The sequence below is a fragment of the Carassius gibelio genome, chromosome A12 (assembly GCF_023724105.1).
Source record: "Carassius gibelio isolate Cgi1373 ecotype wild population from Czech Republic chromosome A12, carGib1.2-hapl.c, whole genome shotgun sequence".
NCBI classification, from domain to species: Eukaryota; Metazoa; Chordata; class Actinopteri; order Cypriniformes; family Cyprinidae; genus Carassius; species Carassius gibelio.
Genome location: NC_068382.1, coordinates 7,778,706 through 7,791,649, shown reverse-complemented (window position 1 = coordinate 7,791,649; position 12,944 = coordinate 7,778,706). Strand labels below are relative to the sequence as shown.

Genomic DNA, 12,944 nt, shown 5'->3' with positions numbered 1-12,944 from the left:
TGCATTAGAGCCTTTAATTATAGTTCTGTAGGCTATTAATGAGATGCTTACTGACACATCAGAAATCGGGCAGCTCACACATCCAGGAGAAAATAAACTTGTCAACGCTGCCCCACGACTTTGATTAAATACAGAATCGCTACATTATATTTTCCAGTGACGTAAAGATACAATCGCTGTTGATAAGCACAGATACGAATGCACGCAATTTCCATTTCCCTCTCTCTCGCTCTCTCTCTCTTTCTCCCTTGAATAGGCAATATTTGAGAAAATGGTTTAGCCATTTCTAATTATTGGGGGGGGATTAGCCCCCATCAATGTCTACGGCAGTTATCGCCCTGATCAGACATATGCTGTGGCACTATCATGCAGTGTGTAATGATATGACGTTAGCAAATATTAGCGATTTTTTGCAAAGATTTCAAGTAACATGACCATTAATATGAACTCACAATTGAATGTAACAAAACAAATGATTACTTTTTGTTAAAATCTTTATGCCAAAAAAGCTTACATTTATGTGTCTTTGTTCGCTGTAGCAGCCATTTAGCAGAGATAATTCATACCCCTTCATTTGAAGTGTGGTCCCGAAAAATCTTTGTTTGAAGGGCTATCTGGCCCTTCCCCTTACCCCTACCCCTCCAACCAAAGGAGAATCGAGAAAGGGGAAGGGGGTAGAATCAGGATTGGGCCTAAATGTATGGGACACCAACTCATTTTCTATTACTTTCATTTCAGGGATATAACGAGTTATCAGAGTCAAAGCGTTTCCACTTCTTCAATGACTAAGTTACAGGCTCTAATCCTCTTTTGCGTGCGTGCGCGGTGTGTGTGTTTGATAGCCAAATTATAATAGGAAAATAATTAAATAAAAATTAATAGAAGAATGAGCCTAATATGGTCTTGATTATCGACAGAAATCGGCTTGTGTCGATATCTCTATCATCGATACACGATTCTATCTATCGGCACAACCCTAAACAGGACCCAAAATTTAGAAAGTATGTCGCTTGTTAAAGACAAAGTTATGGAGTGTTACTGTAGAAATTGAATTAGAAAGAGTAAATATAATTTTAAGTTGTGTGTATAGAACTCCTGGTGTTCTTTTATTGAAACGCTTACAGGCTAGAATGAATTAGGCTATGCTATATGCCTTACTCCTGCTACTATTCAAGTTGTCACTTTATTGTTTGTGCCTGTTCTGAATCTTTTTCTTTTTTCCTTTAGCCTAATGTTGTGGGATATGCATAGTGGCACTTCATACAAGTCGATATTCTAAATTGAGAACCTGCGGTTTCAAACATTAAGTTAAAAAAAACATCCAGATAGTCCCGTTTAAGACTCACTTAATACATTTGTGATTGAATCTCCATTAGGCTACGGTGTTTTTATATTTTTTTCCTTTTTATGCGCAGGGTGGGGGTGGGGGGTAGATATTCGAATACATTGCATATTCGATATGGTACAAATTAGATTTTTCTCAAAAGTGACAGCCCTATATCCAAACGGCCTTACAACCACAAACCACGCGTAACCACACAAGCTCAGGGCCTCCACATCCAGTATCTTCAGAGACCAGCCACTAGGGCTGGGCGATATGGCTTAAAAAAAAAAAAAATTTTAAACCCGATTTTCGATTTTAATTGATTTTTTTTTTCTATTTAACAGCAAACTACAACCAACAAAGAAATAGCTCAAAACAAATGTACTCTTATTTTGTTCTGATTTTTACTTATGCAGTTTAATCTAAATTTCCCCTTTGTGCCTAAATGTAAAAGGAAACAAGCCTCAAAACATGCTTGTAAACGAGATGGCAGGCACTGCCATTGTAAACAGTGAAAATGTAGCTTATCAGTTTTCTAATAACTTCAAACTTACAGTGACACAATGCACCTTCAAAATAAATTAAAATATAAATAAAAAATAAAAGTGTGTCCCGCTTTGATAAAACACTTTTGGTTAAATGTAACAAAAATGACAAAATTAGATCTATTACAAAAATACATACTTGTCACAGTGGTATTTATAAAGTGCTAACAAAACTTTAAACTCATTAGCGTTAGTATTACAGAAAGGTCTGATTTATGCACCGTTACAACAGTCATTGTTTTTTTTCTTTTTACATTCACATTTGAGTTCATGATTTTAATGTTGTTTTTTGTGGCACACTAAAGACTAATTACAGACTGTTGATCTTTGAATAATCGCATCTGGTCACCCTAACGCTAGTAAAATATAACCACACTTTGGAACGTTTTGCTCTCTCCGCCATCGTCACTCTTATTAAGCGTGAGTTTTCGTTCTGTTATTTGTTTGTGCGCACCGCACTCGTTTTTGTGGCGTGTTTGTGACTGACAGACAGCCTCCGCGGCGCGCTTGAGAGGAGAGATGTCGCAGATCTCACAGACAAACTTAATACCGCAAATTAGAAATGTTTGGTAAGATAAAATGTGCATGATAAAATTAAGCAAATCTTTTCGCCATCGTCACTTTTTATTATTTAGCGGGAGTTTTCGTTATGTTATTCGTGTGTGTGCGCCACGCTCGTTCTTGTTGTGTGTGTGTGTGTGTGTGTGTGTGTGTGTGTGTGTGTGTGACTGACAGACAGCCTCCGCAGCGCGCATGACAGATTTCGCAGATCTCACAGACAAACGACTTAATATGATTGCACATTAGAAATGTTTGGTGAGATAAAATGTGCACGATAACATTAAGGAAAAATACATAGTACATAATTTTTTCCCCTCCAGTACCGAAAGCAGAACCGATACAGTCAGATCTTACTGATACTACGATCTTTCATAATTTAGCCCCGGGGCCAGTTTAATATCGGGTTTCGGTACCCATCCCTACGGTTTAAGATGCTGGAATAAATTTGTTGTGCTGCTACCTTTTGTAGCAACGGCTTTTAAACACACTTTGCAATGTGGCATTATTTGTTCTGTGTCTGAAACTAAAAAAGCAAACCAATTCCAAACAACGAATGAAACCGTGCCTTTCTTTGGAACGAGCACTGCGCTGTTAACTGTCATGTTGTCTGTGTGCGGCTGTAAGGAAAGCGGGGGGTGGGCGAGCCCACTCTGAACTACGGAAGCCTAAGGGGATCGCCCTTAACGTCAAATTCGAGTTAATCGATAAAATCTATTTATCGCCCAGCCCTACCAGCCACCCAGACAGCTGCTGCAACAATCAATTTGCAAAAGAGAATTTCTGCACAAACTGTCTGAAACCATCTCAGGGAAGCTCATCTGCATGCTCGTCGTACTGATCGGGGTATCAACCTGACTGCAGTTAGTCATCGTAACAGACTTGAGTGGGCAAATGCTCAGATTCGATGGCGTCTGGTACTTTGGAGATGTGTTCTCTACACGGATGAATCCCGCTTTTCACTGTCGCATGGATATACGTGTGCATTTTGAATGCACAAAGATTCCGTGACAAAATCCTGAGGCACATTGCTGTGCCATTCATTCATAACCAGCTCATGTTGCCACATGATAATGCTTGGCCCCATGTTGCAAGGATCTGTACACAATTCCCAGAAGCTGAAAACATCCCATTTCATTTGTCGGACCTCCCAATACAGTAAAACTGCATATTTTAGAGAGGCCTTTTATTGTGGACAGCCTAAGGCACACCTGTGCAATAATCATGCCGTCTTAGCATCTTGACATACCACACCTGTGGGGTGGATGAATTCTCTGCAAAGTGCTCAATAACACAGATTTGGACAGATTTGTGAAAAAATATTTGAGAGAACTCTTTTTTTAAATGTGGCCAGTATATTATTTGCAGTGTGAACAGATCATGGTTCTAAACTGACACATGCAAAAAAGGAACAGTATGAACAGGGTTGCCAGGTTTTCAAAAAATATGCCCTATTGCTTTTCAAAGCTAGTCAAGAACTAGTCCAATCGTGTTCCGGTAGCATAAGTGGGGTCGCTTTAACGAAGATGGAAAAAATAATATAATTATGTTTTCAGGGAGAGGCTACAGGAGCACAGAGCAGCATAGAGTGCCCTCTCGCGGCTGTAGACGTAATGGTTTCTCTTGGATCATTTCTCTTGGTTCATGTCAAATTAATTTTGATAAATAAGTTGCACTTGACTATAAGTCGCAGTACCAGCCAAACTATGAAAAAAAAGTGTGACTTGTAGTTTGGAATATACGGTAATGAAAAATGGTATGTAGAGTGAGGTAAAGGACACATGAGTTCTGATATGACTGTTCACACTGCAAAACAACTGACCTGTATAGGATTAAGCACCACCTAAGGAAATGGCATAAATCAGAATTGAAAAGATCAGATTCCATGTGGTTTGTGCTATTCACATTGTCATAAGAAAAATGGGTCTCAGTCACATGCGTGCAAAAATAAAAAAATTGGATATGGGCCAATGTGACCATAGCCTCGCGGACCAAATGATTCAGGTTTAGGAACTCAAAAGCACGTGAGAACAGCACAGGAGTGAAATGATTAATCTTGATAGCCTTTAAAGCGCATGCAAATTATGTACTTTTTGTGAATAAGTGCAGTGTCCCGTGAGTGTAACTCTACCAAAGTAGTTAACATTTGATATGAATGTATGTCGCGTTGTACAGTATATTGAGACTAGGGCGGTAAAACTGCAACTGATAGAATGTGCACTGTTATATGATACTACAATATTTCTTCAAAAGCAGATCATGGAGACTTTTTAATTGTCCACAAAACAACAAATGTGATATCGCACACCTCTATGACTGATATTTTTTATATTCAGTCATCGCAGGCTGGCACGGCAATCATTTCAGCAATTATTTGTGTGTGCTGTCTGCTTGTCACAAGATCGCATGCGTCATTAAATGAAACTAACATGAAACTATTGTGTGCCATTTAAAACTTTTTTCCCCCAAACATTCTGAGGGAAAAACTGAACCATTTCAAATATTGATCATCTGCAAATCAGCATATTAGAATGATTTCTGGATCATGTGACATTGAAGGATGCTGAAAATTCAGCTTTGATCACAAATTAAATTTCAACATTCAAACTGAAAACAGTTATTTTAAATGGCAAACTTAATTGTTATTCAACAACAATAAGAGAATATGGCATTCTTTCAATATCCACAAGGACTTGTATCAGGGCAGATCATCATTGTTGGTTGCGAACAACTATTGATGTATAATGCTATGCAGTATAACAAATGATTAAACACTTGTTCTTTGCTTTGTTTTATTTTATATAAGGTGTAGCCTAACATTAAACTATTACAGTGCACAAACACAAAAATCAAATCAGTATTAGTAAAATCAGTAGCACAGAGGCCAGAATAGCGCAGTGTTTCCACAGTGGAGCCTGAAGCACCGCTGCACGTCACTAAAACACGCCCTTTACACGCCTCTCAGAACAACGTCATGCAACCTCATCATTTCACAAACAAAGAGAAGTTATCAGAAAACTAAGAAATAAGTCACTGGAACATGCGCGATCACAAAACAAACATGATAAAAGCTGCCGTTTGTATGCATGCTTTGTTAAAGCTATATTCAAATTCAAAAGCATCGATGTTTTAACTATAGAATTGATTTCATTTATCAGGACTCAAAATTAATCACACAAATACACACTTATATCTATTTTATTTATTTTTAACGCTCATGAAAATAGCCTGCTTATTCAGTCGAGTCGGTTTCTGTTTATTAGCCACAGTAGCCGTCATATTTAGAATGAATGATAATATCTCTATTTTTATAAAAGCTCCCGAACAAAAAACATTATTAGGCTATATTCTTTTATGATAGGCAACGTGAGATAAACTCTCAAGACGAGGCTTGTGACAGATAATATAAGTTACTTAATAAATACACGACTGTGATAGAGAATAAGAAGCTGACGTCTGATTCCTTCAAGCGGTCCTATTTTACCATGTTTACTATGGTAACATGTTTAGCGTGCATATCTTTTTCATCGCTTATAAATATTTCTGCCTTGAATGGTGATTATAATCCACATTGGATCAAGTTATTTCAAACACTCGCTGCTGACTGAAAGAGAGTTTTGACCTTGAATTATTAAAAAAAAAAGTTTAATGCTGGTGTTACAGCTCTTATCTTTCTGAAATGATCCGCAGTGCAGACTCGCTATTTTTATAAAAGCTCCCAAACAAAAATCATTATTATATTTTGATGATATGCAACGTGGAGCTAAACTCACGAAACGAGATGACAGATAAAATGTTACTTAAATACACAATTGTGATAGAGAATAAGAAGCTGACGTCCGATTTCTCCAAGCGGTCATATTTTACCATGTTTACTATAGTAACGTTTAGCATGCATAGTCTTTTACATCGCTTATAAATACTTCTGCCTTGTTTAATGATTATAATCCACATCGGATCAAGTTATTTCAAACACTTGCTGCCAACTAAGAGTGAGTTTTGAGCTCAACATATTTTAAAACGTCTTTAATGCTGCTGTTAAAGCGGTTATCTTTCTGAAGTGATCCGCTAGCATGCCCGGTCTTAGCTCGATAGTGGAAACACGGCTAATGTGCAGGCTACAGCATACAACTTAGCATGAGCAGCTACGGCGTATAAGTACAAATCGGACTTTACGGCTGTAATCAAAGCAGCTCTGCTTATGAATGCTACTTTATCAGATATGAAAATGTCATGGAAACTTTTCTGAAGACCGTCCTTTCCCTTCAGAGATACATTCATATCAAAGCCTGTGACGGGTTTTGATTTTGAAACATGCATAGCTCATGATTATGCAACCAAGTCAAACAGCACAAATAAATCAATGTATGGGAAACATTGGTAATGTGTCTCTAAAGACAGAAATGCATTTTTAAAAATCAGATCACCGTTATTGAAAAACAAATTTGCAATGCATCTTGATACTGAATTGTCCAGACCTACTGGAATCCTGTGTTATGTATGCAAGACTGCCATCAGAAAAAGTACTGCAGTAAGTAAAGGAAGTAAATGTATTTTGCAGCACCATGAAATAAACAGCAGAACATGAAACTATACCTAATTTCATCCATCCAATATATATTGTCATATCTCCCAGCCCTATCAGTAGTAGTTTTTGCATGACGTTTAGGGTCCTTACCCATTTTAGAGCATAGCAGTCTTTGAAATGTGTTCTCAGCAGCATTGATGGCCCATTATTCCTTTGGATACACTGACACTGCTTTTGTGAGTGAGAATCAGTCCAGTTGGTCTCTGCAAAAATAATTTGAAAATTGTTAAAAGAAAAAAAGGTGTTGATAATGCATAATTTGATATCTATATACTATAAAATTGCATGTATTTTTCTTATATGGGATAAAAAAAAAAATTTAAAAAAAAGGATTTGAAGCTTTACAAGTCATTAACCAAACCAACCCAACGAGATGAACCACAACATTATCAATCTTTATTTCACAAGTTTATGCTAGATGCATAAAACTCAAAGCAGTTTAATAGATGACGCACTTGTGAATGAGCAAATTTTACTATACCATTATTTTTTAATTGGCTGTTAAAGTTTATATTGGAATATTACAGGACACTTTCTTTAACAATACGTTGGTGCAAAATGCACACCTTTTTGAGAAATCTTGCGCACTGTACACTTTAACTCACTAGCAGCGCCAGAATTTTTATTGTAGGTGGGCCTCCAGAAAACTGGATAACTATAACTAGAGAGGCATTTTAAAAAAATGTGGTTTTTAATGAGGCAAGCTGGTTTATAAGATGTTAAACCTTTAAAAATATTAGCAGGTGCCTTGATTCAACCCCATTTTGATTATGCTTCCTTTTGGTATAGTAGTTGTTCCCAAGTTATGAATAATAAATTGCAAAAGGCTCAAAATAAATTAGTTTGGATCATTTTAAAATTACATTCTAGATCGCATTTACATAATTTACATAAAAATGGGTATGACACAGAATTGTCAATGTGGCTCCAAGTTATTTAGAAAATTATTTTTATATGGTGAGTCAGCAGCATTCCTATAAAACTAGGGGTAGAGATTTTAATATTTGTGCATGTAAATTTAAGAGTTTAGTGGGTGTTTAGTTTAGTGTTTTGTGGTGATTTTATTGTAAATTGCGTCAGTTAGTGGTGTTTGTCGTCAATTGTGATTTGTATTAATCAAATTAGTGAATTCTCTACTATATTGTTAATTAGATTTTATAAATGTGATTCTAATTAGGAGATACTGTTGCTTTATCTGTTCTGCACATATACATAACCTTTATATTAACATTGAGGGAACAATGGAAATAAGCCAAGGTCTTTGTGTTTTTATCCTCGACAGTTTTTCTAAAGTGTATGGAATTCAATTCAACTTTATTTGTATATTTGAGGAAAGACTCAAAATGACAGAACACCTTATTGGGAGTGAAAGAGACTGATTTCTTTCAGTTGGTAGTCATGTTTAGCATTGAAGGGGTGGATTTCCAATCCCCTCCACTAGTATGAATATGCAATCAGTGCTCTTAAAACTATTGTATTTATTGTTGTATTTATGTTACATGTAATGTCTATATTTGGTATTTGAGAGGGGACTGAAGGTCTGACCACTGTCAGGAATGCAATAACGGTTTATTCATTTAGCCTGGATTCCAGAGATTAAATATCTATTTGTTTTGTAATAATTTTATAGACAGTTGTAAGTTTGAATTGCACAACGTGCATCAACTTAATCTTTTGCACACTTAAAGTGCCCCAATTATGCAATTTGAAATGTTAATTTAGTTTTTGGAGTCCCTAGCAGGTTTCTGATTGGTATCGAAATGTTTTGAATGATACGTAGCCCTAGCTGCTCCTGTTTTTCTATCAATTAAAGCTGCAGTAGGGAACTTTTGATGCTCTAGCGGTTAATAAACTGAACTGCTTGCATCTTGCGGAAGAACGTTGTAGCCGGAGCTACTTCTCTCTGTTTAGGTCTATGAAGAATCACAAAGGTACTGGGTTACTCCGCCGCGGTATCCACGAAGCAATCTAAAATAGTCCGAATATAAACACTTATAGGTGCACCTTAGTGCAAGCCAAAAACACGGTTTGGAAAATGGATTCATGGTGTACTCGCTTATGTTCATTTTTCTACATTTTGAACACAAACAAAGTTACGGACCGCAGCTCTGATTGGTTGTTTTTTACCGGGAGCGCATGACTTTCTGCAAATGGCAATAGGACACTGGGAGGAGCCAGAGGAGCTTGATTTTTTTCACAGATTATCTGTCTCATATTCTACTGTCAGGACATAATGACAGGTTTAACAAATATGTAAAAAATATTTTTTTACAAAAGTTCCCTACAGCACCTTTAAGACATCTTAAATGATAAATAATACCTTTGGTATAGCCTACTATAAATTAAAAATATGAATTATAACCTTAACCGTAATAAAACTGCACTAAAATAATTAAGACTAGGTTCCATGTTACAGAAGCTTGAAACAAATGACCCCTTATAAAAATTCAATCAGTTTTACCTGCACTTAAAGTGTAGTAACCACTGTGTATTGACTACCATTTATATAAACTTTTACTACAAATATCATGGTTAAACTATGGTTAGTGAAGCAAACTACATTAACCATGATTTTAGGGGTTATATAGTAAAACCATGGTTATTTTTTGTAAGGAACAACCATACGTAAACATGAATACAGAAGCCTGGGTTAAAAAAAAATGCTATCAGGTAGAAGAAATTGATGCGAGCAAATGTCTTGCAGTCATTAAGATAAAAAAAAATGCAGCTTAAAAGTTACCCTCAGAAGTTATTTATAATAAAAACGACCATGCATGTTGACCCAAAATCAAACGCATTCATTTCAGAAATTTGGAGTAGGAAGGCGATCACATTTTTAAAATTTAAATTATATAATAAACCCAATATTTTAAAGTGCCTTAACTGTTATTCCTTATTCATGAAAAAAAAAACTCTACAGCGTTGCAATACACCTCTAAACTCCATCTGTTGCATGATCCTCAATCAGGCTAATTAACTTCACACGCGAGCCAAACCACCAACCATTTATCTCCTGCCAAATTGTAACGTTCTATAAAGCATTTAAAATGTAAAAACCAAAACGTATGGCTACTTTGTATCTGTGGCGACATCTTGTCGAATGAATGTCAAATATCTTACTGATAATCAAGCGCGGATTCGAGTGTCGGGTGATGGCAAACTTCATCCAAAGAAGATCATTGTCACAGTGAAACAATGGCTGATAGACGTCAGACACCACGACTCCATCCAAATTCTGCTGATGTCCTTGATGAACGAACAAATGGGTTTTATGAAAAGTCACTCAAACATAATAATTTAAATTATCCAGGTATTTAAGTATTGTAAACCGCTTAACTTACTCAAGTATCGCCAAGTGACAGGTTCTCTGGGAAATTCCTCAAATTCTTCATCTTGCCTGGGATTCGGTCCACTTCGGCCCGCGTTTCGCCATTTATCATTCAAGCCGTGGTCTGCACACGCGTGGCACTTGAACGTGTTTTCGATCGAGTCATCTGCTGGATCTCTTGAAGACGATGTAGTGTTGAGATATACTTTACAAATATCGTCATGCGCATCTTGGGTTCTCAAATACAACCTCTCCAAGTCTGCCGGAGACTGTTGTGCGTTGAGCGACTCGTGGGCTCGATTTGTATCAATTGCATCTTCGTTGATAAAATGGGCTAATGTAAATATTACAAATTCCCAATTTATCCATAATGCTATCAAGAACATCATAAATCTCATGTTCCACGCTATATCGGGGCTGAACATGACATGTCACGAACCCAGATAACGTTTGGGGGAAAACTAAATCAAGCCTAAAAAAAATACCCTCCGGCCTAAGTGACCCGAAAAAAAACAGGCCAAACATTTACGTGCACACGTCAGGTCTTATTTATGCACTGCGCTGACCAATCAGAGATTGCCGTGATGCAACGCCGTGTTAGAAAATTTGTTCATTCTTCTTTTCTTTTTCTTTTCCTTTTTTAATATAATGTATTCTGTTTTAATATAATAGCCTACAATATTTAATAAAAATGTCTGGTTTAAATATTATGTTAGCCTATAAAATACGATTCTTGTACACTTGCTTATAATCATGAAAGCATCATGAAGTTTATAATATAGTCTAATTATTTGTAATTTAATTTCTGGCTACTTCCAGTTGTTTTGCAACACAGGACAGAGTTCTTGCAGCAATAACCAGGTAGACTTCTGTACATTTTCAATGTTGTCTACATACATCTTATTGATTAATTTTAATTAATTTAAAAAAATCAAATAAAGAGGAATATGACACACCAGTGTTTAATGAACAAGGAATTCCTTAAAATATGAAGAAAAAAAAATAACGTGTATATATAGTTTATGTGTATATATTTCATTTTTGACTTATGTAAATGAATGTTCAAAATGATTGTCCCAGTGTACATTTATTTATTTATTTGTTTGTTTATTTGTTTATTTATTTGAAGATGTGGAACCAGAAGGACATAAGTGACATTTCACCAACTTTACAGGTCGGCTGAAACAAAAATTTACCATAGTTTGATCTGACTTTGTATACTGAGTTTATTTTATTTTAATAATTTACTTTGCCTTTTTGTCACACATTTTTACAATATGGCCAAAGTATTACATTAATGAGTTTAAAACAAATAATAATCTATTGTGATAAAATAAAATGTCACATAAACTGTCCTTATATCAAATTAGTTGATTGAATGTGTTTAATTTCACTAACATAGTAATCCCAGCCAAATGGGTGACTAAAAGCCCTTTTACAGATTCCTTCCCTAGTGTATATAAATATACAAAAATGTATTTAAAATAGATTTATTTAAAGCTAAGTATACTACAAAAGCATTTGCATATTATTTACATATTACTTAACTGGTATACTTAAAGTCTGCTATTGGAACAACTAAGTTAGTGCTTAATGCACTTTAATTGCTAGAAAGTAGTGCCAGGTCCAACTATAGATATGCTGAACTATATTTAATTGTGTTAGAAGTGGAACTATTGCAATTATAATTTAGGTAAATTTAAATATCTTTAAATATCTTGCATTTAAATATTATTCAACGATCAGACATCAATAGTGACATTAAAATAAATTTTAGTCGTAAGATTGAAAAATGTGCATTGTGCTCAAGTAGTATTCAAAATAAAGTTTAATTATAATTTGTATATGTATATATTTATAAATCCATGAGAATATCCACAGGCCCAAAATCAAACAGTAACAAATGCTTAGCAAAATAAATCCAAATATAATAGCAGACAAAGAACTTAGGGAAACAGAGGATTTAAATACAAGGGAGGATTCAATCAGGGAGAAACAGAACAGGTGCGTGGGACTAATTAACAAATGAAAAACCATAGGAACAACGAGGGAATGCAGGCAAACTGGAAAGCAGAGAAATGGGTCTCATTCACTAATTTTTGCGTACAATTTTCTTATTTATACGCACATTTGAACTTCTCACGAGAACTTTCCGCCTAATTCACAACACATGCGTACGCACATGAGCTTGTTCTTAAACTCGTTCTTCTGTTAGTGAATTTGGAGTCTTCTAAATGAGCGCCCGCGTGCACGAGGTCAGTAATTAGCATAATTCACGCCCAAACCAGCTCCATATAAGGGCTTTCCACAACGAGGCACTTGTACAGAGAAAGACAATTATGGCACCGAAACAAAAGACAAAGAAAAATAACTTTAACGATAATGAACGTGAAGTTTTGCTGTCGGAGGTGGAAGCCAGGAAATCTTTTTTTATTTATAAGTGTATCCACTGGCATAACGGGCACAGGTAAAAAAGAAGCATGGGTTATAACACAGACTTGAAAATAAGGTGGTATAAGGTGAGAGCGGTTGGTTATGGCTTATGTGTGGTTCCAGTGAGCTGCATAAATCAATGAGGACTTCTCTGGGCAACCTAAAGCG

At 35.9% G+C, this 12,944-nt stretch overlaps 1 protein-coding gene across 2 annotated transcripts in view; it reads right to left on the bottom strand.

Moving 5' to 3' along the window:
• The window catches only part of LOC128025037 (mucin-17), a 40,007-nt gene extending 29,142 nt beyond the window's left edge, over positions 1-10,865 (bottom strand). Inside the window, exons 1-3 of one of the 2 annotated variants that reach the window (XM_052611008.1) lie at positions 10,357-10,865; positions 10,136-10,261; positions 7,106-7,218 (exon numbers count right to left, since the gene is read on the bottom strand). In XM_052611008.1, coding sequence (XP_052466968.1) covers positions 7,106-7,218; positions 10,136-10,261; positions 10,357-10,768 — 651 coding nt within the window. In that variant the 5' untranslated portion in view covers positions 10,769-10,865. The remainder of the gene's footprint in view (positions 1-7,105; positions 7,219-10,135; positions 10,262-10,356) is intronic. The other variant, XM_052611009.1, reaches the window with a different exon arrangement.
• Positions 10,866-12,944: the final 2,079 nt, after the last annotated feature.